Below are 27,803 nucleotides of genomic sequence, written 5' to 3'. Positions count from 1 at the left end.
GCGACATAAACCCTTCCACCTGTGTTATCAGAGTACAAGACTGCACACAGCTGCAGCACTGAGACAGCCACCTGAGGGCATGGGAGCAGATTCCAGAGCAACCTCAGCTTATTCCAGTCTGGAGAAAGGACAAGCCAGACATGATGAGCCCACTTAAGCTAAGGCTGCATGTTCCACCACGCCTGCAACACCTCCCCATGACCATGTCAGAAATATTAACAGGCAGGGAGTCCTGCCTAGAAAGCTCTGATAGGATGTGCCAGGAGAGCAGCTGGAAGTATCCTTGAGCTCACACTGCCCTTCTCTGCCCTGGCTGCCAGGGTGCCCTGCTGCTGGCACCTCGTTCAGCAGCAGCTGCTGACCTGCTGGGGTCCTCCATGAAGGCACAGCTTTGGGACAAGGAAAACCCAGGACATTGGGGCCTGGCCTCCCAGGAACACTGCAGGGAGGGCTTTTAGTCAGGTCTAAATGTAACAGTACCAGGAAGGAACTTCAGCTTGGAAATTACATATTTTAATGACTACAATTCCTTCAGTCCCCTTTTCAGTTGGAAGACTAAATGCCAGCAGCCAGTTAGCTGAATGGTTGCTGAAATATAAGAGCATGTTAGATGACTTCAAATAATTTTGAGGAAAAGAGGATCACTGGACCAAACTGTCAGAGAATGAAAAAATAAAAGTCACATAGACATGATTCCCACAATGTTGCTAGTTCTCAGAAATGACAGTATTTATATGCAGATATACATACGGTATCAGTTCAACAATGAGTTTAATCTCTGGTTACAGTTTTCCCAGTTATTTGCCTCACAAGGTTTAATTTTAAACATTAAAATTACATAAAGTTCAAAATTTATATTAACAACCATACTAAAATAATATTTTACTCACGATATAGCATTGTTATTACAAATTATTTAGAAAAATCAAGCAGAATAGGAATGTGATTCAAATTTTTAGAGCTCAGCTTTTCCAAGGAAGAGTTCATTCATGACATCTAGTGGGTAAAGTTAGTATTACTTTTAACTTTTAGAATAAATGCAAACGTGATCAAAAAAAATGCAGCAACAATTTACTAAAAATTCAGTTGCTTGAACTGCAGTTGATGATGTTAAGCAATTGCCATTTCTACTGAAAGTGTTAGTAAGTAGTGCAGCTGAAAACCAGTTTCACCTTAAGAAATAATGAATGCACACCATTCCCCATGTCTTGCAAAAACAATTGAAAGGACTCTCCTTGCCAGGGCTGTTCTTAATCGTTTCCAAAAAAATAGAAGGGCTGCTCCTGCAGCCTAGGATTTTGTGAATTTTGACAACAAAGCAATTGCACAATAACATGCTCAAGAACTGGATCCTAGCAATTGACTTTTAGGACTTCAACATCTGCATTTGGTTCCTCTCTGGTGCACAGAGAAAGTTGTGTTTCTCAGAAGCAGATTAAAAACCACACACATGTTGAAAGGAACACACTCAGGACCTAGTCATCAGCAAAAGCAAAACATGTGGCTGTGCTACAAACCTTACCTAATGCACACTAGCAGGAGCCACAAAAAGAAAAGTATCTGCCTCCCCAGGGACCTTTTAGGGATCTTCACAACGAGCAGCAATTGGGGAAAGGGCAACAGTTGCTGGAATTGGGCCCACTTAAGGAGCAAGCAAAACCACGAGATGACAGAATCAGCCCTAGAACAAAGGTTTCTTAATTAATTTTTGTGCAGCTGCACAGACCAAATGGTCACAGCAGTGCCTAAAGCCACAGCAGGTGTGACTTGGCACCTTTTCAGGGAGCAATAACTAAACCTGCATCTCCTGTTTCCCAGGAGTCCTCTACTTGTATTCTCCTTCCAAGGAGATGCCAGCAGTGACTCATGCACAGAGCCTGCTCTTGTTTAAATGCCTTAAGCATGTTTTGAGCACTCCTGCTGGAAGAAACATCCAGGGAATTTGACAGAACACTTAATTTTATATGGTAAAAATAGCTAGGAGAAGATAGATAAGGAAGAAGCTGAGCATTCTGAGATTCATAATTCAGCAGTTAGGGCTCACGTTAGAAGCCTTAAGCATTTTTAGATCTGGCCACAGTTCATTGAGAAAATGTTTACCCACAGCTGAAATGCATCAGAAATTACTACTCTTATTGTTTACTAAATATTTTTGTGGGTTTTACTCTAAATTATCATAGACACAATTTTGTTTATGACCTTGTCAAGACAGTTTTTGTAATATACGTGCTTAATTTGAAAATAATAATAATAATTAGTCCCAAGTGGTCATTAGGGAAGAAGATTGCTCAGGCTGAAGAATAAAGATGATTCAGCCTTTCTATACTTTACATATATAATGCACTTTCTAGTAGATTAGTCTCATTTATTGACATGCCATGAGAAAGACACACACACTGTATTCTAAAATCTTTTGTGTTCTTCATACTCTTTTTTAATTCACTTGTACTTACTTGAATAAAAATGTGACTTCTAAAACTACATCAAGACATACAAGATATCCTGTATTTTCCTCTAAGCATGGAAACACATTCTTTCTCTCAATCTTTCTTTTCTTAAGATTTCTGTACAGTTGTAGATTTACATTTGAGAAGTCATGGCTAAAAATGTCCAACTATTACCTGAAACTAAAACCAGATATATTTTTGAGAATACACGTTTATTACTGGGATATGCAGCAGTTTCACATTTACTGAAACCACTGAATAAAGAATTGACCATACCACTAATAAACACCAATAACAAGCTCAGTAAGTCACTTTTTATATCTTGTACATATATGAAATACAATACAACCTTCTACTCATCACAGTCTTCAAGAGAAAAGCCAGGGGTTTGATTATTTTCTTTTGGAATAAATATGTGCAAATTGGAAAATTACTTTTAGAATTTGTAGGTATTTCTGTTTACCACACCTACAGCAACACACTCCAATTAGTGTAGACCTGTGTTCTCAACAGTGAGACATCCATAAGCTGGATCTTCAGAACATAAAAAAAGTATGTACCTTTGAGGGTTTCTAGCAAATAAACCATTACTAGACCAACTGTAGAGTCTTCTCTGCTTAAATAGCCCTTCCTGTCCTCATTGCACACTTCAAAAACCTACAGAAAGAAAGTAATTTGCATTAAAAACCAATAAACCTAACTTAGGATTTTTTATTTTGCTTAACTGTTATAGGAAAAACAAAAGAAACACTAGATAAATCACCTCTATTCATCTACTCTGTTCCAGCAAAATTGAAAATGGGGAAGTCCACTGAGTTTGGGATTTTTAGGTTAAAATAAAATTTTTCATACTGCTACATTTTATGTGCTTATGATGAAAAAACTTTTTGCAAACTTAGAATACATAGTACAGACTCCCGGGAAACAAATCACATGAAATTTGCTTCTACCAGACCACGCATTTTTTCTAGAAAAATGCCAGATAGCTTTAATTCTCATTAAGCCACTATACAGACAGGAACTATGAGGAGAGAGTGCAATGAAAGTGTAGTCAGAAGCCATCAAATTTTCTGAGGTACCTATAGAAGACAAAACAGCATTTCCAGAGAAAAGACTACACACTTAACATAGGAACCCATCCAAAGTTCCTAAGAGCTTTTCCCACAGAACACCTTCAGCGAGGGTTGATAATACAGCATCATATCTGACAGTAGCGAAGGCTTATCCACATAAAAGCATTTCAGGGAAAACCGCTATACACAGCCCTGCGGACAAGCACTGAGAGAGTTACACAAACCAGCTGAATTTTCAGGAAAGCTTTTCTAAGAGTAGCCTGCCCTTTACACTGCGTGTTGACACTTCCAGAATTTGTTAACTGCAGCCACAAGCTTACAATAAATTAGAGTAATGAGAACCGAGCGCTCAGTTCACCGCAGCAGCCGAAGCGCGCTTTGATGCGGGCCGCGCTCCTTCTTTGATTAACGTTCCACCTGCTTTGCTCCTCTCCTTGCCGGAGCCCTCACGCAGTTATCTCATTAGCGGGGCACTTCACACACAGCAATTAACGCCGCGCCGAACGAACCATTATGCAAATTCCGCACCTGCCCATAACTAATATTAAGGTCCAATGAAGGCTCCTTAGAATAACTCAGCTCACTGAGACGCGCCGGCTTTGCCGGTGCAGCCGCCCGGAGCCGCCGGGCCCCCTCACGGCGGCCGCGCGCCTTTGCCTCGGGGGCGGGGCCGCGCCGGAGGGGGCGGGCCGGGCCTGGGCCTGCTCTCGCGCCCGCTCCCCAGCGCGGGCGCTGCCGGGCGGGCGGCGGGGCGGTGAGTGGGTGCTGGTGGCGGGCAGGGCGGGCGTGGGGTCGGTGAGTGAGTGTTGGCGAGGGGCCCGGCGGGCTGCAGGCCCCGAGCGCCTGCCGGGGCTCTTTGGTGCCGTGGCCCGCGCGGCGCCTCCCCCGGCCGCGGGCGCTGCTTTCACTGTGGAGCGGCGGCCGCACGGCCCTCGGCGCGGTGGGGGCGGCGGCTGCGGGGTTCTGCCGCCGGGTTTAGGGAGGAGGCACAGCAGAGGGGCTCGCCGGGGCCACGGGGTGACGGGGGAAGGCCGCGGTCCCGGGGTGTTCCCGCGGGGCTGCCGGAAAGCGCCGCCCCGGCTGGGCCCGGGCTCCTCAATCCGCTCCGCAGGGCGCGCTGGGTCGCTCAGCCATGGGGCAGTATCTGTGTCGTGCAAATCACACTTCTGATTTTTAGAATGCTTTCTTCTATCTTAGCCTGTTTTCCATGTGCAGGTTTTCACGTTTGCAGCTTCTCATTTGATGGTTACCCCATTGCACGTGTTTCTTTGTTTCCCGGCCACCGAAACAAGCCTTGTACGCTGGGAAATTTCCCTGAGCTTCTGCCAAACCGAAGCACAATTCTTTAGTAATAAACAAGTGGGAGGTAGGAAGGGAGACAGGCTTGACCATAACAGAAACGTTCAATTTCTGCTTGGTGTTTTTTCATTCCTAGGAACATGCTTCGGGAGGACGCACACGGTAAATGGACAGTGTCCAGCAGTGATGAAAGTGCCGAGGAAAACTCGGACAGTGAAAAACCATGTACATCTTCACTATCGGATGCTGCGTGTGGTAGTACTAGTGGACCACAATATCCATGCTCTGAAGCTAGGAAAGCTGCTCACAAGAGAAAAGCTTCCCCCGTGAAGTTCACTGATACAAGTCTTTCTGCAGAAGCACCTCCAGCAGTAAAACAGAGACCAGGCCAAGAAGGTTCAGGTTGGTGTCTTTCTAGTAGTGATGAAGAGCCTGAAGATGAGCAAAAGCATGCCCACAAAGAAACAGTGAAAGAAGAAAAACACGATGTGTCCGAAGAGCATCCTTTGAATCTTTGCAAAGATGACAAACTCTCAGAGAATCTGAAAGAGGAGGAGTATGATGTAACACCCAGTGAAGCCCAGGATACCTGGGATTTGGTGACTGGAGGCAATCCTTTCAGGTTTTTTCTCACTAAAGTCAGAGGAATTGAACGGAACTATAATTCTGGAGCCCTGCACATAAAAGGTGAACAAGTGGCTTCTACTGCAAGAGGGCTTTGGGGAGAAAGCAAGGGAATGCTTATTTTTAGTTTGTGGGTATTTTTAAATGCAGCTATTTCTTGGTGTTGCTGAGGTTTCGTATTCTGAACGTGCAGGTCTGTAGAAATTGATTCTGTTATCTGGACCTTTCTCTTTTAGAAGTATAGTGTATAAAACATTCTCTGCTGATACTTAATTGCAATTATTTAGCCAAGGCAAGTCATGCTGCTTCTTATTGCTGCTTTCCCTGTGGGCTAGTCTGGGGAAAAGCACCTGTGACTCTTAAAGGGGTGCTTTACTTGGGTGCATAACTCTGAGTTGTTGTTTGCGCTTGCCTTTGTGCTATTGAATGGTTTGGACCTAGTAATTCACTATTATTAGGTGAAGTACTTCTGAAATTCTGTGTCTGGAGTTCATGGATCTGTTTAAATTCAGATGGGAGAGAGCTGTCCATCAGTTAATATGGAGTGGAGTTTTTGGTGTACAATACAGATGCCTCAGGAATGCTCTGTTAGTTGTTTGATGTAAGGGGGAAAGCTTTCTGCACCTGTAAACATCCCTGTAGTTGGAAATAAAATCTTACACATCACAAGACAATCAGAAACGAGATTTAATAAGAGAATTGTGTACAGTTTGCTGTGTTAATATGATTGAGCTATGGATACACATATCCCACAATCAGTCTGCAGCAGATAAATCAGCATTAGCTATGCCCTTATTGCTGCTACTCTGCCACAGTTCTTCAAGCTCACTCAGCAGGGGAGAATATAATTTGTTGTCTCTTTCTCAATATGATGTTGGACTTTTTCCTAATCAGCTTTTAAAACTTGTTTTTTGTTTTGAGAGGATTATTAATTTTTCTAAGCATATGATCCTAAATGATTCACAGGAGAGTTAATGACTTGAAATACTTGGAACAATAAACTTATGAATGCCTCTGTTACACCAGGTCTATGAACAATCTGGCCCTTGTACCGTGGTAGTTATCAAGCTGTTCAAGATGCTATTATGTTTACTTGAAGCTTTTTTTATTTATTCATGCTTTAATATTTTTAATAGATATTTTGTCTCCTCTTTTTGGAACTCTCATATCTTCTGCCCAGGTGAGTTTCCTCTTTGTCAAACTGATTTCTCTTGCTTCTTTCACTACATTAATCTTAAACTTGATAATCCATGCCTGAGCCATGTACTGATATTAAATGTTTCCAACTGTTAAACAATTTATTGAAATATAAACACCATCCTATGTTCTGCTGTAGAATTTAGGCAATTATAAAACTACTTTCTCCTGTTTTTGAGGAAAGTGCAACTGAGAAGCATGTATTTATGTTAATATAAATGAGGTTTTTTGAAAGAAAAAATGCCTTGCAATCCAGGAATAATGTCTTTGTTATTGCCTAGAAGTTTTGCTATCATTCATGATATAAACACATGGCAAAGAGATGATCCTTGAACCTAAGCTTTTACATTATGTGCGTGTGATTCTTTTTTCTCTGGATAGTAAATTTTATGAGTACTAATGCACACTTCTGAGTAACTTAAATTCATTCTTTAGTTGTTAAAGAGGAATGAAAGAAAGGATATAAAAGTCAAAAATACACCTGTTTTTAGAATATGCTATATATGAGGTAAATACTTATGTGTGATTAACATAAAAAGCTTTTTTATTGTAGTTCATTGGTATAGCTTTTTTTTTTTTTCTTTTTAATAAGTCTGTTTTCTTTTTCTTACATACAAGTTTAACTACTGTATAGATGTGGGATGGCTTGTAAGACAGTACCCGCAGGAATTCAGGTATGTTTATTTTACAAATGTGAAATGATGACATTTCCAGATCATTTCTGTTCATACAAGGTCCTGTTATAAGTGAATGATAAGCACTTCTTGCACTGCAGGTGATTGTTACCAATTTGATATGCACAGACTCTTAGTGTTCTTTCTTCTCTCCTTCCACAGCTGTAGTTCTCTGATTTCTTGACTCTTTTCTAGACTGGAAAATAGTTAGAGTTCAGGATAGCTGGTTTCTGATTGTTATTAGCTCACACTGAGGAGGTCCCACTGTGGGCCTCAATGAGATGGCAGTAGATGACCTATAAAGGTGGAGCAAGAAGCTTTTTGCCCTACAGTTCACTGAGTCAGGAGCCAGATAGTGCAAGAGAAAGAAGAGAAAGTAGAAAGGGCGCAAGAAAACTGTGTGGCAAGGATCAGGATGGTTGCATGGCTATGATATAGTGAGTTGATGGGTATTGTCATGAAAGCAGTTCTTGTTTGCTTGAAATTCCTTTCTGATAATTGCAAACTCCTGCAGATGAAGTGAGCATATAATGTGCCTTTTTTTTTTTGTTTTGCTGGAAGTGCAATAGAACCAGAATTCACAGAATCACAGAGTGGATAAGGTTGGAAGGGACCACACCATTCCTTGTGGGATCCTCCACTACATGTGTCAGAAAGCTGTCATCAGTGCTTTCAAGGAGCTTCCTGTACTGTTTGTTTTGCTGTGTTCCTTCTCCACACACATCAGGGTAGTTAGTTCCCCACAAGGACCTGGGTCTGGGGCTGCTTGTGCTGCTGCTGTAGAAGGCCTCATCCTCTTAGCCATGCTGATCAGATGGCAGCAGCAAACACCAACAGTGTCACTCTTACTCATCTGCTTTTTTATCCTAACCCCTGACATCTTGATTGATATGTTCAAAGTGTTGCCTCATGTAGAGGGCAGCTCCACCACTGCACCTTCCTGTCCTTCCTAAACAGCATGTAGCCCTTCATGACAATATTCCAGTTGTGTGAGCTGCCCCACCATGTCTCTGTAATTGCACTGTATCAAAGCCCTGTGAGTGCACACAGCTCTCCAGTTTGTTCCCTGTACTATGGTGTGCAGGTGCTTTATGGAAGTATCTGAGTGTGCCAGTATCTCAGGGGGGATGCAAAGGGATACCCCATAGTCCTGTCGTGTAGTTATGCATTTAACTGCTTGTACTCTGTGCAGTTAGCTCCACCCTGTCCCATCATTCCCTGCAGCTGGCAGGAGAGAAGAGAACACAACTTGGGCTCCAGTTGTCCCAAGGCCTTGAGGTCCCTCTCACTTGTCTGCAGTCTTGCTGGGACTTTGTGGGTACTCTCTTGAAAAACCCATAATAATCAGTGGGCTGAGTTTTCTTGGTGGTCCAGTCTCTTACCTGACACACACCTCCCTATGGATTAGATCTGGTTGGCAGGACCAGAAGTTTAATTTTAGGAAGTGAACACCAAATTAGTGCCAGAAGAGACCCTCTCCTTTTCCCTATCAGTGTTCCACCTTCTCTGTAGATAATAATTACTAAATTGTCTTAGGTCCACATTGTGTATATCGGTGCTTTTGAGAGCTTACATTTGTCTGTTCGAGCTCTAGGGAGAGTTTCTTTCATGATCTTGTATAAACGTTTTTATTTTGGTGCCTGCTTTACTCCACACTTCCTGTTTCCCTTTTTTTTTTTTTTTTTTTGTTACCATTTTCCAGTGTCTATTCTTTAGAGGTTCTGTTGTAGTTACTTGTATTTTGAATTAGTTAATAAGGCATACTGATTTCAGTGCCATCTTTCTGCTGGACTGTCAGATTTAGGGGCCAGATACCATAGCTACATGAAGGAATGGTTTAGGCTAATTGCTGATTCACTTGATGTTTTAATGGTAATCTCCTTTTGTTTAAGGAAGAAGCCATTGCTGATAGTTCATGGTGAGAGGAGAGAATCCAAAGCTGAACTAATTGCACAAGCACGGCCTTATGAGAATATTAGCTTTTGTCAGGTAATTAACATTTGTATCATCCTTTAGTTGAAGTTAAGCCATATCTTACACACAGAGTCTTGTTACTGATGAAAAGACACCTTATGTGGGAAGGTTTTTGTTACACTTTGAGGAATATCCAGGATACCAGGACCATAGGAACACGCTAGCAGTGATCTTGGTCACATGTGATTATGGTAGGTTTCACCCCAAAAGTTTGTACAGAACAGCTGCCCACAGAAATGTCACAGGGCTCACAGAAGAGCTGGTCACCTTCTCCACTAACATGTTGCATTCAAATTCTTAAAGTGGCTGAAAAGGAAGCATTGTTTTTGTGTGAAACTCAGAACTTAGTCCTAGTGTCACTATAATCTTAAATCTCATCAAAGAGTTATTATTTCCCAAATACATTTTACACAAGAAAATGCTTACTGTTAAAATTGCTGTGAGCATGCCTCCTGGCAGGTGCCATTTTATCTCTGATGTTCTGTTCCTTGTTTTGCTGTCCCTAAGTGGTGAAGCCATTGGCTTCATCCTGGGGGAGGATGTGGCTGTGGCAATTTTCCAGTGTTTCAGGATTTTGCCAGGTGAAGTATATTAATGATCATGGGGACACTGTGCACTTTGTTAGTAGGAGAATGATCTTGGAATTTTGTTCTCTTTGAAACAGTCTGGTAATCCTGAGTTTCTTGTTGAATGTGAACCCAGTACTACAGGTGTGTCCTCCCTGGTGTTCAACAGTGGGGAAGCATCCCCTCCCTTGACCTGCTGGCAGCACTCCTCCTAATGCAGGCCAGGACCCTGTTAGTCATCTTTCATGCAGGGGCACATTGCTGGCTTCTGTTCCATGTCCAGCAGGAACCTTGAGTTATTTTCTGCTGACTCTTTCAGAAAATGCTGCTAGTTAAAGAGGTACAAATTCTGGAACAGTTCCAGCATTACCATCTAAAATCTAGCTTGTGGAAAGTGCATTAGAAATATGGAGAAGGAAGATGATAATGTATTTTGTGATCTGTCCACTAGAGAGCAGTGAAATTAAACAAACTAAGAAGCAATGCACAATAGCAATTTTTAATGATTAACTTTTAATTTTGTAGGCTAAACTGGATATTGCATTTGGAACTCACCATACGTAAGTAACACCATGAAGCAGAAAAGTCTGCAGTAAAACTGGATTTCATAGAAATTGTTGAGTCTTAAAGCTTCCATAAGCTTCTTCTATTTAGACATGACAGGATTGTTCTAGTTTAATGAGACAAATTAGCTATTTGAGTACATATGAGATGTGGAGGTTAAACAGTTGAATTTGAACTGGTCTAAGACAGGTGGACTGCAGGTCCTGGCTCTTAACTCGTGCCTTAATACCAAAACTGTAATGCAAACTTGTTCAGTCATAGGCAGGACTGACACAATACTGATTTACTGATCATGTTTTTCAGTTCATAAGGAGGATCTGAAAATAACTAGCAAATCTGAGGGTGTTCTCAAGAAAAAAACTTGAATTGGATATAATAGAAGTGTCTCAAAGAAAATTTTGTAGATGGAAATCTACAGAAAAGAATAGGTCTTATGTTTTAGCAAAGATCAGTTGAGTTCAGTTTGAGTTTCAGATCTCATTCTTTGGGATCACATGGATATGCTGCCTTTACACAGCTAATGAAAACTTGGATATGAAAATCTGAGCAATTTTTTTACAAAAGATACAGATGTGTGTGTTTATCTCAGTTACTAGTTTTAAAATTTCGTTGTGCTGTAGCTTAAGAGTTATGATAAATAAATAGCTTTTTTGCCATCACAATGTTTAGCTGTAAACATACCCACTTTTAAGGTAAAAGTCAGTTAAAGAGGAAGTAACTATGTTTTTTTAATAAATTCAGTTATAAATAAAGGCCTTTCAGTGTTCCTTAGTTCTTTTTCTGATTATCTGCAAAGAGATAAGTGTCTAAAGAGCTGTGCAAATATAGGAGGTGTTCTGCAAATATTCACTTTGCTGTGGGTAATTAGTTGCATGAGATGTTAAGCTGTACTCTGGGATGAAATATATGGGAATAGTCTAATGACTGCCATGTGAGCTTGCAATGCACATGGATTGAAGTCATAAGTGCTTGCATGATGCAGAATATGTCTTTGAAAATAATTACCTTGGTGCCTTTTAATGAATTGCTAATTTATCTCCTACTCTCAGTGTAATTGAAATAAATGAAGAGTTATATATCTTTTTTTAAAGGAAAATGATGTTGTTGCTGTATGAAGAAGGTCTTCGAGTTGTGATACATACATCCAATCTTATTGCTGATGACTGGCACCAGAAAACTCAGGGGTAAGCAACAATCCCTAGTAGGTGAATGTTTAATACTTTCCATAGGTATTCCTGCTGGAGATGGGATATTAGATGATGTAGTGTTGCAAGCCTTGACATTCTTAACATAGAGCTATTCTAAAAAAAATTAAAAATTGGACTTAAAATGCTGGTAGCTGTCTGGGTCTGAACTTTTCTTGCTTTCTCCTGTAAAAAAAAACTGTTCCTAGTAGGCTGATGGCTTAAAATCAATCTGACTGATACAAAATTTTATCGTGCTGTGCTGTCTCTTTATGAAAAAACTTTGTAGCTGTAAAGTACCATTTATATAGAGCTGAAACAGCTATTTAAAACTTGCCTTAATACTTAACACTTAAGAATAAGGTGGATGTGCAAGTGTTCTGCTTTTGTTGTGATTGTATCTAGAATGCAGTCTGATAAATGTTGGGCATTATTGGCTCTGTAATACAATAGATGACCTAATCTTCACACAGTATCTTTTCCTGGGAAGGAATTTTTTTCCTGTCTTATTTTTTGGTAGAAGTCTTTAAACTTAATGACCAACCTAGGACATAGTTTTGTTGAGAGCACAAAAACAGGATGAAGTGGCATGTTCATATAAGGGTCCTCAAACTCTTCAGTTTTTTGGCTATTTTTTTAGTCAGATGACCGCAATAAATCAGGGTATAAAATTTCTTCAAACTAATAGAAAGTTGTTTTTCAGAGGTTACTGTCACTTTGACATCCATTTTGCTGCCATTAAATATGGCAGGGTTTTGAGACTTTACTTGTCTGAGACAAGCTCTTTGAGTGGCAGAAATAGACAGTGATTTTTTTGCCTTTAAATCTTATGAGTGGCTTTAGTATCTTATGGCAGTTAGCTTTTCAGAAAGCTGAGAAGGCATGAAAATACCTACTGGGACACTTAGCAAGTTCCCCTACTTGTGAAATATGAGAAATAGTTTTCTTTTTTAGCTTTTGCATACTGCAGTGTTATGCAGGATCACAGTATGGTGGTTCTGAATTTCAGTGGGTAGTATCAACACATTGTAAAGTTGATAATGCAGAATCTTTGGGTCCCATGGCTGCAGTAATGTGTGAGTGGAAAGAAATACTAAATGTTTTCCCTGGTGGTCTCTATCCTATTTTACTCTGACAAAGGTTCTTGAGAGACAATGTATTATTGTGGGCTACTCTTCAAATATATAAACCTTTCAGATGCTTTAACTGGTGGTTTTCTATGCAGTTGCAAAACCAATAGTTTAGCAGAACATATTGCAGTGTTCTATTCCTGTAGAAAATGTTGAAGAAAGAACTGATGGTTGCTAAGTCTGAGCCTGACCAGTTAGTAGAGACATTTATAGTTAGTATCACAATGAATCTGTCAAGTATTTGGTTAGGACCTTCAGATGTGTTTTATTCCCATACTAAGCCCATATGTTATTAATGCATGGTGTACTTGTTTATATGCCTGATTTTTTTCTTTTTTTTTTTTTTTTAAGAATATGGTTAAGCCCTTTATATCCAAGGCTACCTGAGGGAGCATCAGGTGGTGAATCTGCAACTAATTTTAAATCTGACCTAATAAGTTACTTGGCAGCTTACAATTCTCCTGCACTCAAGGAATGGATAGATCTGATTCAGGAACATGATTTATCAGAAACAAGGTATATAAAATCTTAAGGTAACTTGCACTGTGGGTTTTTTTCTTTTTTTTCTAGAAATTAAATATCTGTGTTAGGATCTGTTAGACCTCATGTTTATTTTGTAAGGTAATCTTGTTTCAGGCTCGAGTGTTCAAATGTGACTCTGTGGTTTTAAAAAAAATTCTCTAATGTAGCTTATGTCAAATAGACCAACTTCTAGTTTTATAAGCATGCATTTTAAACTAAGAAAGAAAGGTGCACCAGCAGCAACTTTGCAAAAGGTAGCTATGAAGTAATAAGGACTTGGTTTCATTTGAGCCTGTCTAGCTCAAGTATTTTCTCCAGTAATATTACCAGTAGGAAAAAAACCTGTTGTATAGGGTTTATCATGTAAGAGAGATCATGTAAGCAAAGATTACTGGAATGAGGATTTTATTCAGAATAGGCTTCTGTTGGTAAGGCAGAGTTTAATCAACATACATATCTGTAGAATTTTGGATTGGTTTTGGTGGGCAGTGTTGTGCCTAACTGGTCTTGGAATAGTCTTCTCTAATATCACATTGCTGATATTACTTTAAAATAATTCAGGATGCATCATTTACTTCTAATAAGTAGTTGCACTTCAATATGAGCATTTACTTCAGAAGGTGTAAAGCTCCCTGGCAACTTAATTACTGTTTTATAATTTGAACAAAAATTGTTGAAAAGAAAAGCTGAAAATGATTACATGCTGCGGTGGTAGTGAAGACTGAAACCTTGTCTAGTTTATACATTATTGGAGGGGGCAAAAAAAAAAAGTGTGTACTTTATAATCAGGTGAGCTAACAGCTTCTCTGATTGCATTGATCATCAGCATGAGTTTAAACAGATGAGTTGAGCCCTAGCTCAACTAGCTAGTGATATGCATGTGGTAGGAAAGTCACTTGTTAGAATAAGGATTGCCATTTGATGTGCTGTAGGGGGCATTCAGTCATCAAGAAAATTAGGCATGAGATGTATACAGTAGGGAACATTAGCTTAAAGCTGCTTGTTGTGACTTCAGGCAGGTCTCTTCCCTTTTTTCAGGGTAAAGTCAAATAGGTTACTAAACCCATTATTAGGAAGTGTTGAAAAAGCTGTACTTTGCATCTGAAGTATTAGGTGCCCAAATGAAAACTCATACCTGAATCTGCTGATTTGGATGTAGCAGTAGATTGGCTTTACTCAAAATTGCGTGCCCAGTTTGGGACAAATGAGCTGTTTGTGTGTATTGCCAGCATTATCTATCTTCTGCATTTTTGCACACTGAAAAAGATCTAGCTCTTGTCTCTGCTGTAGAACAGCCTGGTGATGTATGACAGCCATACAGGAGGTTGATAATAAATTATACAGCTGAAAATCCACTTTTCTTTGTATTATGAATTCCATGAGAGACATTAAATATTTCTGGTTGCACTTGAGTGTTCAGTCTTGCTGGTAAGTTTTTCTTAAATGTAAGTTTTTCTTAAATATCTTGCTACTTTAAAACCAAAGCACTTGAGATCTACAAAAATCTGTTGGTTTTTTTTTTTTTTTTTAGAGTGTTTCTGCTTGGTTCTACCCCTGGACGATATCAAGGCAGTGATAAAGAAAAGTGGGGCCATCTTAGGCTCAGAAAGGTACCAAAACTGTAACTTTTATTGTTAATATTCTTTAAAATGTAAATAGAATTTTGGACAGAATTCTTCAGTTCCTTCCAATTTTTCCAGCTGTCATCAGTCTTTTAATACATTGTTACAGTTAAAGTTAGCAGTAACATATGTAGGCTTGCAACTTGGAATTTAACTTAATCTATCTGCTGATGAAAAATACAATAAAAATGCTTTTATGAGTACAGTAGCAATAAAAAGAGACTAACGAGAATCTCCATCATTTATTGGATGCAGGGAGAGACATAGTGACAAAGGATGAGGCAAAGGCTGAGGTGCTTGATGCCTTCTTTGCCTCTGTCTTTAACAGTAGGACCTGTTCTCCATGTGTTCAGCTCCCCAAGCTGGAAGGCAGGGACAGAGAGTGGAATGAAACCTCCATAACCCAAGGGGAACTGGTCAGTGACCTGCTGCAACACTGAAATGGACACAAGTCCATGGGACCTAAGGGGATCCACTGAGGGAGTTGGCAGAAGTGCTCATTGAGCCACTTTCAATCATTTATCAGCTGTTGTGGTTAACTGGGGAGATGTCAGTTGGCTGGATACCCAGGTCATTCGGCCCATCAGCATGAGTATGAAGGCAGGTCCTGCTTGGCTTGGCTAACCTGATCTCCTGTGGCAGCCTGGTGGGTCAGGGAAAGGCTGTGGATGTTGTCTACCTGAATGTCAGTGAAGCCTTCATACAGAATTCTCCTGAGAAACTGGCTGCCCCTGGTCTGGACGGGTGCACTCATTGCTGGGTAGAAAATTGGCTGGATGGCAGATCTCAGAGTGGTGAATGGAGTTACATCCAGCTGGCAGACAGTCACAAGTGGTGTTCCCCAGGGCTCCTTATTGAGCCCACCAAGTTGGAGGGGAGTGTTGATCTGCTGGAGGGTAGGAAGGTTCTCCAGAGGGATCTGGACAGGCTGGATTGATGAGTGGAGATCAACTGTGTGAGATTCAACAAGACCATGTGCCAGGTTCTGTATTTGAGTCACAGCAGCCCCACGCAGTGCAACAGGCTGAGGCAGAGTGTCTGCAAAGATGTCTGGTGGAAAAGGACCTGGGAGTGCTATTGCCAACAGGTGGACATGAGCCAGTGTGTGGCCAAGAAGGCCAGTGGCATCCTGGCCTGTGTCAGCAGTAGTGTGACCAACAGGACAGTGATTTTCTCCTCTACTGAGCACTGACGAGGCCACACCTCGAGTGCTGTGTTTTGGGCCTTTTATGACAAGAAGAACACTGAGGGGCTGGAGTGTGTCCAGAGAAGGGCAGCAGAGCTGGTGTAGGGTCTGGACCATGGTGCCAGAAGCAGCTCATGGTGTTGGAGGTGTTCAGCCTGAGGAAAAAGGGCTCAGGAAGACCTTATTGCTCTTTGCAGCTACTTGGAAGGGGGTTGTAGCTGAGGGAGGTTGGTTTCTTCTCCCCAGAAACAAGTGATAGCACAAGAGGAAATGGCCTCAGGTAGTGCCAGGGGAGATAAAGTTTGGATATTGAGAAAAATTCCTTCAAAGTCTGTCCAGTATTGGAACAGGCTGCCCAGGGAAGTGTTGGGGTCAGCATCCTTGAAGATATTTAACAGATGTGCAGATGTGGGATTTAGGGATATGGTTAGGGGTGAATGTGACAGTATTATGTTAGTAGTTGAACTCTTGCCTTTAGAAGTCTTATGTTTATTTAGGTAAGCTGTAGTGGTAAATTTTCAAGAATGCATATATCAAGTTTGCAGGGACCCTTCTTGTTTGGTTTGGACCCTTCTTTTTTTTGACCTTCTTTTTTGTTGTTGTTTTTCAGAATGTCATGAGGTATTTCATGTAATCTATTAAATGCTTCTCATAATTGAAGAATTTTTAACCTGCACTTCCTGCTGAAATGGCATTATTTCAAATACTGTCCTGAATTTTATATGAAAATCTAATGCTGTCTGTGGCAAACTTCTGTGACATACAGAATATTTATGTATCACATTGCTTTTCAATGTGAGGTTACTCTTGTGGACATCCCTTTGCTCATTAGGAGCTTGTCCTTTCTACTGCACTTTGTCTGATGTTTTTTGCCTATTTAGACATAGAATGAAGAAAAAGAAAACAGAAAAAGCTTGTAAGGGAAAAAGATGATTTTGTGGCAGATGTTTCTGTGATTTAAAAAGGTTTTTAGTGACAATGCAGGTAGACCTGATGATACTAACATTGATGACTGAAGCCATTAGATTGTGTGTTTTCTCTATATGGGGTAAAGATGGAAACTACATGCAATTTAATGTCTGTATAAATCTGTTTTTAATGTGACTTTAAATTCCATTCACAGCTGAAGAACTCCTCTAAAAGAATCATTTCAGTTTTCTCTTCAATTGTTCTTTTTTCCCCTCTTATTGTAGACTTCCATTGTAGCTGGGTGTCATGGCTTTAGGATACAAGAGGAATTTTATGGCCAACAACCACCAAATATGAAAAATATTTAGTTTTATTTGTTGGAACTTCTGAAGTTAATGTTTCATGTTTTTAGAAAGAGTTGCTAACATTCTTTTCACCCATTATTTAGTGGGTGGCTTTGGTGCTTTTGGATAAAACTTGTGATGTTTAATCTTCTCTTGAAGTGAGTTTATTTGGAAAGCCTGATGATTTTTTTTTATTGCAAAGTTAAATATGTAGTATGAATGTTAATCTCCTTCATTATCAGAAGTAAATTACAGAGGATTTATTGTATCAAAAGTGATATGAAGCTGATGAAGGTATTGTGTGTGTGTTGAGGTCTAACACAGTGTTTTAATTCCCCTCACCAGCTTCTGAAGGAGTATGCTGTGCCAATAGCAGAGTCCTGGCCTCTTGTTGGCCAGTTCTCAAGCATTGGTTCGATGGGAGCTGATGGGTCCAAGTGGCTTTGCTCAGAGTTCCAGGACAGCCTGGTGGCTGCAGGCAGCAGTGTGACAGCTTTCCGGAAATGTGATGTCCCAATTCATCTGGTATGTCTTTGAGGTGCTGGTGACCTTTATTTAACACTAAATCATTTGTTTTGGAAATCTTAGTCATTGTTTTGCTTTTAACTTTTGGAAGACAGTAACGGAGTTTTGGTCATGAAATTATATATGTGCCACTTAAAGCCATTTAGTTGTATGTGGTTTGCTATAAAAATGTACCACAATTTCCATCTGCCTGAAGCTAGATTTATATAATCTCATTAAAATTATCTTCTCATTCTACAGCTTGTCTTCCATTGGGTTTTGTAGATGCAGCTGTTTTTCCTGCTGAGATGTAGCTGAATCCTTAGTCATTAATACCTGTGGTTATTAGCAGAATTAAGGGGAGAAGTAGAAAAGTTTGTAGCAGGAGTTTGTTAAATCAAGGAAAAATGAGGGTCAAGCTATGCCTTTACCATGTGCTAATCCCCTGCATACTCATACCTTGTATTTGAGGTGTGAGAGTAAAATATAAAATAATGTTAAGAACTAACTTTGGCTGCTGTGGAAGTGGCTGAAGCAGTATTACTTGAGACTTCCTAGCTAATTTTGGTTAGAGTGGAAAAAATACTAGATTTTCTGTGTTACTGGCACAATTGTAGTTGTAAGCTGCAGTGTAATTTTATTACTTCAAAGAAATGAAGCTTTTAATTTTTTTTTCTCAGGTTTCTTTAAAGTGTTTTTGAAAATTAACAGCTTGTCTATTGAGAGCTGTGTTATTAAAGTTACTTTTTGTTCTATCTCCATGAAGGTTTATCCTACTGTGAACAATGTGAGGCAAAGTCTAGAAGGCTATCCTGGTAAGCAGATGAATCCCCATTTATTTGCTTTTTGTGGTCATAATGTCCTGAAAAATCACTTCAGTGGTTGATGTTAAATGAACATGAAGTTCTCATCTTGCTGATAATGTGATAGAATAGGTGGCAGTAGAATCTTTCTGCTTTTGCTGGAGCTGTGACTCCTGTTGTGATGGAATAGATAAGGTTTTGTGGGCATTGGTTTGTAACGTTTGTCTGTCCTAGCCATGTTCTTATGTCACTGCATAGGAAATCAACAGCTCCTGTCCACTGCTCTTACTCCAGTCATAATTTCATTTTGGCAGAAAATTCAGGTTTGAGTGTGTCAGATTCTTCTAGTTTGATTGCAGTGTTATTCTGCACATCAGATACAGTGGAGACTGAAGTGTCATTGGTCTTTCTTTTTTAATATTGTATATACAACTCTTTAGTTCATATTCCCATGTTTATTTTCATTAAGTCATATTTGTAAAAGCATGGCCCCAGCCAACCTGAAACAGGAAAGAGTACTGTTCCTGTTCCAAGCTATATAGGATAGCTATGCTCCTATGCATGACTAGCTTTTGAATTTTAGCAGCTGGTGGGTTTTGAACATGGAGCTAGCATGAATGTTTTCAGAAGTTTTTGTCTTTCCTCTGGTTAGTGTTTGGAAATACATAGAAATTGCAGCCAGAGAATTTATAGGCATAGAGTGGGGGGAAAGGGACGTGTTCTGAAGGTTTATTCTGATTTCTTGTTATTTTTCTTTTAATTCTGTTAATAAAGTTTTCTTTATACCCTTTAAAGTTTGACCTACTTTGCTGTCTTCCTAGTTCTTTTCTCACAGCAGCAAATGAGTAAATAATTCTAGAGGGTGAGACCCACCACACTTGGTGAATTACATGACTCTGTGTTTGTGCAAATGAACAGTTCTTTAGACTCCTGCAGTTAGTGCATTCCTGAGAGTAGTAAAGCTTTTGTAATGAGTTCATTTGGTGTCTTCCAGGACATGTCAAATACAGTAGGCTTTGCATCATGCTTTTACTACACAACACTAATATAATTCTGTATGCCTGGGTGATTGTTCTTAAATCCATTTCAAGAAATCACAACATGCATTAGCCAAAAGAAAAATCAATACAAATATAATTTTATCGTAGAAGTTCTTTTTAAAATGACATTGATTGGGATTTGGAAAGTTTATTCTTTCATTCTTTCTTCTGAAAGCTGCTTGATTTATTTCTTCTAGTTTGTATGGGTAGTGATTCCAATCTGTTGATATCAAGTAGTATCATATAAAAAACCTACCCATAGTTCTCCCTATATACAATTTCTGATTTTCCTAGTGTAAATATGCTGTGTAGTGTTTAGGAATTGGCTAAATCATAAGAATGGAAAGAACTCCTGCAAGCATATACCATTTTATGCTACTGGAGTGCTTAACAATTTCCTGAAAGTAACTCATGAAGGTAGGACAGATAGCTTATTCCCCAAGATGCTTGCTGCTTTTAGAATGTCTTCCAAAAAATTAATGTACATGTTCTGCTTTTTTCCTGAAGCTGGTGGCTCACTTCCGTACAGTATACAGACAGCACAGAAACAGCTGTGGTTGCATTCCTATTTTCAGTAAGTAGAACTCAATTCTTTGTTGTTCTTTTTAAATTCAGATTGTATGTTTAAAGTTACCGTGCTATAATGTTTGAGTGTTAAAAGCAAATAAGTGGAAGTGGTTACAAGTATGATATTCCTAAACTCCTTAAAATAAAGGCCTTTAGTTACTTATCTGCTGAGTCTTCTCTCCAAAAGTTGGTAGAAAGTTGGCTGTTCATCTAGAAAAATTATAATTTTGTTCTTGTTGGGGTAATGTTGCTACTGGATTTAGGTTTCTGTAAGCTTTTATATAATGTTTCCTTCTCTGAACAGGAATAATGTTACTCCTTTTTTTTTCCTAAACTTCCAGCTGTATTTCACTTTCCCCACTTGTGCCTCTGTATTAATGGGATTTCAACTGAGCCACAACAGGACTAGAAAGACTCTTTTTGGTGGTTGCTTTATTTTTTCCTTGTATGTACAGCAGTCCTGCTGCAAAAATTCTCAGTTCCCTGTGGCAAAATCTTTTGTTAAAGATGCCTGACATTTTCTATTAAAAATTTCTATTTCCATATGCTACTAGTTGTGCCAAATTCTAACAGTCTGACACATTCCATGCCAGATGTCTCCCTCAGGCTGAATTGTTAAAAACTTATGCATGTTTAGAGAACAATGGGGAAAGTTGTTTTGCAAAGATCAAAAATAAAATTAATAGAACTTGTAACCTCTTACAAGACCACAACTTCCCATTCCTTTCATCAGAAACTGTTAACTCTTCTGGACAGAAGTTGCTCTGGTAAGAAAATTTACCAAGGAGGATTGTGTTCAGTTGGGTGTATGTTCAGGAGACTGAGGTAGAATTGCTTGTGGCAGAGAGCATCTTTCATTCTAGAGTGAAGGTGATTGCTGTTCTGAACCTTGCTGGTCAATGTCCAAGGAATGGAACTCAGGCAGAAGCCATGTGAGGCTCTGTCTCCTGCCTTTAAACTGTGTCCTCTGAATACAGTCAGCAAAGGAAGAAAGCTGCAATCAGCTTGAAGCTTTCAAGTTTGTTCAGTTGTGATTCAAAAAGCAAAATAGTCATCAATCTGGAGGTGTTTGTGCAGTCTTAATTTGGTTTCTGTAGTCGTACCTCATGAGAATCTTACTAGAAAACAGATGTAACCTTTTTTCAGTTAGTCTCTTATTTAATACACAGAATGTCACTTAATAATGATATAATTCATTGATTTATTTCTTTTCAATGAGAAAATGCCCTCATAGCTGTCTCCTTGGACATACAGGGACCTGCTCTGGCAGCAGAAGGGCTGTGGAACTGGCTGCAGATGGCAGTGGCCCTGCAGAATTGCTCTGTAGTGACTGCCCAGGTGCAGCCCTTACCCTGCCACAATGCAGCACAGGAGCCTTGAGCAGAGCCTGCATGTGAGCTCTTACCATAGGGCAGGAGGCAGACTGCCCCTTTGTATCTGGAACCTGGGACAGAAAACAGCAGATTTCACTAGATGTAAATACAAAATGAGCTGTTTGAAAGACTTGCTATAATGCAAATCATTGGGCAGTGGAGGGATCAGAGGAATGTAGAAAATACTTTTTCAAACTGGAAAATAGTATGAAACCAGCAGGAAATTAGGGATTCTACCAAAGCTGCAAGGAAAAAAAAAACCTAAATGTTTTATGCTTACAGTAAAGGAAAACTAACTCCTTTTTGCAAGTAGGGAGAGATTAATGCAGTTGGAAGATGGTGTCCTGCAGCCTCTCAACTGAAGAGGCAGGATGTCTGCTCCAGGCATGTGACTTTTTATAATGTCTGTGGGCTGATTTTCTCTCTCCTGCCAGTTGAGTGTGTTTAACCTATAATACAGCTCAGAACTTCATTTTTTTTTTTAAATAGTGTGACTAAACGTAATATTGCTTTTACTTTTCTGATTGTAGCAAATGATGACTAGACTGCTTTGTTAGATTAGCTACTGTGTAGAGTAATTTGCAGAGTTTTCTCTCTGGTATTATTGCTTGTTTTCCCTTCCAGTATTACTAATTTATGAGGACAGATTTGCAATTATTAATAATTTTTGTTAATTGCTGCTTTCAAAACACTTGATCAGCTTTAATGGTATTGTATTTTAACATTCCTTTTAGTTTATTTGCTTTTAATATGGTGTGCCTTATGTTTGTGCAGTTACTTTGTCAAATATTGATTTTCAAAGAGTGGAAGAAGTTGGTTTGACAAGAATTTGTTTGACATATGCCTGACAAGTCCACAATGATTGTTATATTAGAGCTTTGAGTGTTCTTTGGATTTATAAAGTTTGGAATAATTTTGAGTTTTCTTCTCAGTTTGCAGAAGTACAGTGTTGTTCCCCTAAAATCATAAAAGATGAGAGACAGAGATCATAAGTGTTCTCTTAGGTTGAAACTAATGATATGAGGTGCTTTAGTTTCTCTCAAGCCTTGTTGCCAGTACCTTAAGACAGAAAATTCTTTCAGTATTTGAAGTAAGAGAACTAAATGCTGCAAGAGGTGGTGTTGTAGAAAATTAGTTATCCCTGTCTCTGTTTATGAATTGGATATGTCTGGTACAGTTAAATTCCCAGGATTTTGTGGTGGCTTAGTCCTGGCCTGTAGCTCAGCACTACAAAGGCACTTGCTTGGGCTCCTCTGCCCTCCTTGCTACTCCCCTAGTGGGATAGGGGAGAGAATCCTAAGAGTAAAATGGGAAAACTTGTGGGTTGAAATAAAGACAGTGTGTTAATTAATCAAAAGCTACTCATAAAAGCAAATCAAAATTAGTTGGTTTACCCCACCCTGGGCAGGCAGGTATTCAGTCATGCCCAGGAAGGTAGTTCTCTGTTGTGCCTGGTGGTTGCTTGGGCAGATAAAGGTCATCACTCTGAATGACCCCCCTTCACCATTTCTTCCCTCAGCTTCATGTGTGAGCATAATGGTGCATGGTCTGGAATATCCCTCTGCTCAGCTGTCCTGCCTGTGTCCCCTCCCAGCCTATTTACTGGGGTGGTGTGAGAGGCAGAAAAGGCTGTGTGTGACAGCTGAAATATCTGTGTTTGTGCTGTTTCTAGCACAAATCCAAACATAGCCCCATACTAGCCAGCATGAAGAAAATTATCTCTATCCTGGCCAGAACTGGCATTTGTTTTCCCCTTTTAATCCTTACATGTTTGTGCTGTCCTACTAGGGAAAACATGGCCAAAATGTATTTTCCCCTTTCTGATTTTAACTTTCTAAAATAAGAGTTTCAATCATTTTAGATGAAACCAAACTGCAGTTAGAGTACTGTAGGTAATAGATAGAAGTGGTATTACTCTTGCTAAGGCCACTATTTGTATCTGTCTTAAGATAAGGAGGCAGAAAGGCAGTAGACTGAGGTAGTATCTCAGAATAACTGCAGTTAGTAGTGAGGGGAGGAGTTTGTCCCAGGGCAAAGCAGTGAGGTAAATCTAAAGAAAATAAATTTTAAATTCCTAGTTCTACTTATTTTTCCTGGTTTTCATTTTTACAATTTTATTGGAATTACCTAAGTATTTTTGTCCCGTAAACTTAAAGATGCTTGTCAGTTGTGAGAGAAAAGCTATTAACCAGGGTGGTTGAGTCATGATTCAGCCTTACAATTTGTATGTATGGAAAGGGTGGAGTTTGTAGGGGAAGACCAGTTTAGTCAGCTAATTCTGTATCATATATATCTTCATCTGTCCTATAGAAAGAGAATTTGATGTGGCTTGCATCAAAATATAAAGAAGTCTAGTTTACATCAAATGTAAAGTGTTTCAGCTCTTACCCTTTAAGAATACAGGACCAGTTCTCAGAGGTCTTTTTTCCTTGATCAGGGGAGATAGGGTTGCTAAAGTAACTAGGTCCTCACCCATGAAGTTCAAAGCCTCTTAATTTTAAGTGCACTGTATTGTAAGTGTTAGTCCTGAAAGTCAACCTAGGTAAATAATTCCAGCCCTTCCAAGTCAGTCTGCTCAGGCTTTTAGAGGAACACAGTGCACTTAAGTTTTTCAGAGTTAATTGATTCTTTTGGATTTGCTAATTAGAATAGAATGCTAAGTTAGGGAAGCAGGATTGTGACAACTGAAACTGGAGTCTTCCTTCAAGTCTGTGGAAAGAAATGTCTCTGGGAAGGTGTGTTAAGCTTTCTTCCTAAATTTGGATGAGAACTAACACCTATGAACATAAAGTGCTTCTTAATGCTGTGACTGCATACTTTCAGTTATGTACACACATTTACTGCTTGCTTACACTTTAGTACTGTAACATTGATGCTGAGTCAATCCAGCAATGGCTTGTTTTTTTAATCTAGTTTTTTTATATGCACACAGATATGACCTCTATTCTCTTAAACCCTCAAATTTCTCAGTAGCTTAGAGGCACTGAAGGGAGAAGAGGAAGAGTAGCGGCAACAATCTACCAGTTGCTCCCTGCCTTTATGTCATGGATAATAAATTGTAATAAACTCAGGATTCTGTGGGGTTTAGTTTGTTGCCAAACTCAGTTGCTTGAAGTCCTAACCATTGATAGTCTTCAAAGAACGTGTATTGTCCAGAAGTTTAGACTTTGTTCCAGATAGCACTCAAGGAACTGAGAGATGGAAAAAACTTGTTAGGAGAACCTGGCACACTGAGGAGAATATCTCTGTGGGCTGGTTGTAAGGAAAAAAAACCCTTGCCCTTCTGACTTCTAGTAGAATTGTTAGCAGTTCAGTTAAATGTGGTATTTTAAGATTTTCTCTAGGAGAAGTAAGTATTGAGTGTGACAAATATAAGTAGTGCTCCTGAAATCATGGTGCTGTTGTGTGGTATTTTTTAGACCTGAAAATAAAACCATGTATGAAAAGAATTCCTTTTGCTTTTCTAGCAAATGGTCAGCAGAAGTCACGGGTCGAACTCATGCCATGCCTCACATTAAGACTTACATGAGACTCTCTCCTGACTTCCAGAAGATTGCTTGGTTCTTGGTGACAAGGTAAACATCTAACCAGTACAGCTCTCACTTAAGAACTTTATATATGGGGCTTTTGTCAGCTGAAGGCCCAGGGGAGTTACTTCCATAACCCACATAATACTTCAATTAGCAATACGAATTTTTGTCCATATTTAATGTTTCTCCATTACATTGTCCCATTTGAGGGTGCAGATTGAAATTATTACATCAGAAACCATTCATAATCACACTAAAATCTTGTCTGAGTTGTGAATGCCAGTTTTGGGGTTCAACACCAACTAAAGTGATAAATATTTTAAATTTGGGTTAAGTTTCTTTAAGATATGGTGTGCTATAGAATGAATGTGCTGGTTTCTACAAAACAGAGTTTGGGATAGCTGAAGTTGTACTTGGGCTACCCTACTGTAATAAAACATAGAATTTGGAATCTGATCTTTTGTCAGATTGTGTTGCTTAGCAGTCTGCCTGGAAGTACAAGCTTTATATTTCTGTTGTTCAGTTGTTAAAAAAGCCATAAGAGGAAGCAAGAATTTCTTGACTTGAAGGGAGAATGTCTTGTTGTAAATGAAAAATACAGATATGTTTCAGTTTTTATGCAACCCTATATTCGACAGATTATGATCTGTCCTTACTCTTAAATGCTCAGTTACTTTAATATTTCTTTCTCTTTATGTTTAGTCTCTTTAAATTTCATCACTCATAGATACTGTTGCTTGCAATAGTGGTAATGATTAGTTTAAATCTGATGCTCACTCCATCTAATACAGAAATTCATGGTTGCTTTATTTTCTTCTCATGTTTCTTCTGCTCCACCATTTGCTGTTACCAAACAGTATCCAGTATGTCCATCAGTTGAAGCATAAGGTGTAAATTTCATATTGTGCTGTAGAAGTAGATTTTGACAACAGAATTGCATATATTTTTGGCTCTCAAATTGGTCTCCTTTGTAGTAGATACTGATGAAAGATTAAATACAGCATGGTGCTGAATAACAAATTGAAACTAAACCTCTTTGTATTTGTTATCGTAAAACCTCTTAAGTATTTATTATCGTAAATAGATCCAAGAACAAAATGCCAAGAGCAAAAGATACTGTTTAACACTCTATAGTGAAATGTAAAATGCAAACCCACTCTGTACTGAAGGTATTGTAGCTAGTCCTAACTGAGGTAGCCTTTAATCTGCTTGAGTCATCAAATTGAAGCTATTTACCAGTACCAAATTCCTTTCTGAAATGTGCAGAGAAGATTCAAAAGGCTGAATTTGTCTTGTAGATCTGTATGACAGAAATAGGCTTGTATAATTATCCACATGTGTTGTATGAATGCCTTTCTACATATTGTCTCTGTTGCTCCCACTGTGCTGTAAAAATAACAACAAGGAATAACAACCAAGTCACTTTTTGTGAGAAGACTATTCTGATTGAATTTAAGTTCTCCTGCTAGAAGGACATTGTTCTTTAAACATTTTCTGCATTGAAGATTGTGCCTCACTAAAATGTTTCTCTTCATAGTGCCAATCTATCTAAAGCAGCCTGGGGAGCTCTGGAGAAAAATGGCAGCCAGCTGATGATCCGTTCCTACGAACTTGGAGTTCTTTTCCTGCCTTCAGCATTTGTAAGTCCATAGTTCAAGCACAAATCCTGGGATATCATGAAAATCTGCAAATAGTTATGAATACAAGCATAACTGAATAATGTGATCAGTAGGTTCTGTATTTCCAGATAAGGTTAATAGGAAATCAAATTTGTGAGGTATTCATAGTCTTGTTTTCCTACACAGCAAGTATGGATTTGGTATTATGGCTTTTTTCCTCTTACTGACAGGCAATAATATTTTGAAATTGTAACATATACCTAAATGTTATTGGAAAGGATGATCAAATCTCTTCTTTTGGGCTTTTTAAAACTGGCCTGTGAGTGCATATTCACATTAATGTAAGGTGTGTGTGTTGTAACTTGAGAAATTATTCCTAATCTTGCCCCAGTTGCTGCTCTTTGTCATTCTCTGAAATGCATTTGCAGTCACATGACTCTCTCTTAATATCAAGTTCTTTATTGATCTACATTTGCTGGTTTTTAGCCCTCTATGAAATCCTGTGCTAGAAAGTCCTTAATTACACATTGTATTTAAGAAAAAAGCTTCCCTTCTTTGTTTAGATTGGGTTTTGTCTGTTAGCTGATGGGAGGAGATGCAAGATGTGGCTGATTCCTCCTTCTCTCTGATGAGCTGACCGTACCAAAATGTTCTCAACAGCAGTTAGTCTGTGATCACAAACCATTCAGACTTCTTCCTGTGTGAAATTTCTTCTTTCCAGGGAAGACCACTGCAATTTTCTGTGGAAAGGTATTTGTATGCTAAAAGTCCTTAGAAATATTTTGCTGATAAAGAGTATTTATTTCCTAGATAATGTTCACAGATGATCACATAATGTTCTGTCATTTCTACTGATTAGTAATGTAGTCCCAAATGAATATTTACTGATATTATGGAATTGTAAAAATGTTTGCCTACCCTAACTGGATAATTGTAGTCTCCTGAGATTGCATATTAAGATTGATGGTTCTGAGTGCAGCTAAAGAATTCCTGCATCTCAGTCTTGACGTTTATAATGAGTTTGCATAGTAGTGAGGTCTCTGATATCATGA

At 39.2% G+C, this 27,803-nt stretch overlaps 1 protein-coding gene across 4 annotated transcripts in view; it reads left to right on the top strand.

Annotated features, from left to right (window-relative positions):
- Positions 1–4,142: 4,142 nt before the first annotated feature.
- The window catches only part of TDP1 (tyrosyl-DNA phosphodiesterase 1), a 35,791-nt gene continuing 12,130 nt past the window's right edge, over positions 4,143–27,803 (top strand). For 3 of the 4 annotated variants that reach the window (XR_012580719.1, XM_074542493.1, XM_074542495.1), the window contains exons 1-14: positions 4,143–4,274; positions 4,956–5,506; positions 6,580–6,623; positions 7,259–7,314; positions 9,207–9,303; positions 10,380–10,414; positions 11,510–11,602; positions 13,084–13,248; positions 14,786–14,864; positions 17,661–17,840; positions 18,586–18,634; positions 20,170–20,236; positions 25,070–25,177; positions 26,670–26,772. Coding sequence is in view for 3 of the 4 variants with exons in the window: in XM_074542493.1 (XP_074398594.1) it covers positions 4,960–5,506; positions 6,580–6,623; positions 7,259–7,314; positions 9,207–9,303; positions 10,380–10,414; positions 11,510–11,602; positions 13,084–13,248; positions 14,786–14,864; positions 17,661–17,840; positions 18,586–18,634; positions 20,170–20,236; positions 25,070–25,177; positions 26,670–26,772 (1,623 nt within the window). In the remaining variant the exon portion in view is untranslated. Of the gene's footprint in view, positions 4,316–4,955; positions 5,507–6,579; positions 6,624–7,258; positions 7,315–9,206; positions 9,304–10,379; positions 10,415–11,509; positions 11,603–13,083; positions 13,249–14,785; positions 14,865–17,660; positions 17,841–18,585; positions 18,635–20,169; positions 20,237–25,069; positions 25,178–26,669; positions 26,773–27,803 lie in introns of all 4 variants that reach the window. The other variant, XM_074542494.1, reaches the window with a different exon arrangement.

This window comes from Zonotrichia albicollis, chromosome 6, assembly GCF_047830755.1.
Source record: "Zonotrichia albicollis isolate bZonAlb1 chromosome 6, bZonAlb1.hap1, whole genome shotgun sequence".
Lineage (NCBI taxonomy): Eukaryota > Metazoa > Chordata > Aves > Passeriformes > Passerellidae > Zonotrichia > Zonotrichia albicollis.
Note: the sequence above shows the minus strand (reverse complement) of the source record. Positions and strands in the feature narration are given on the sequence as shown.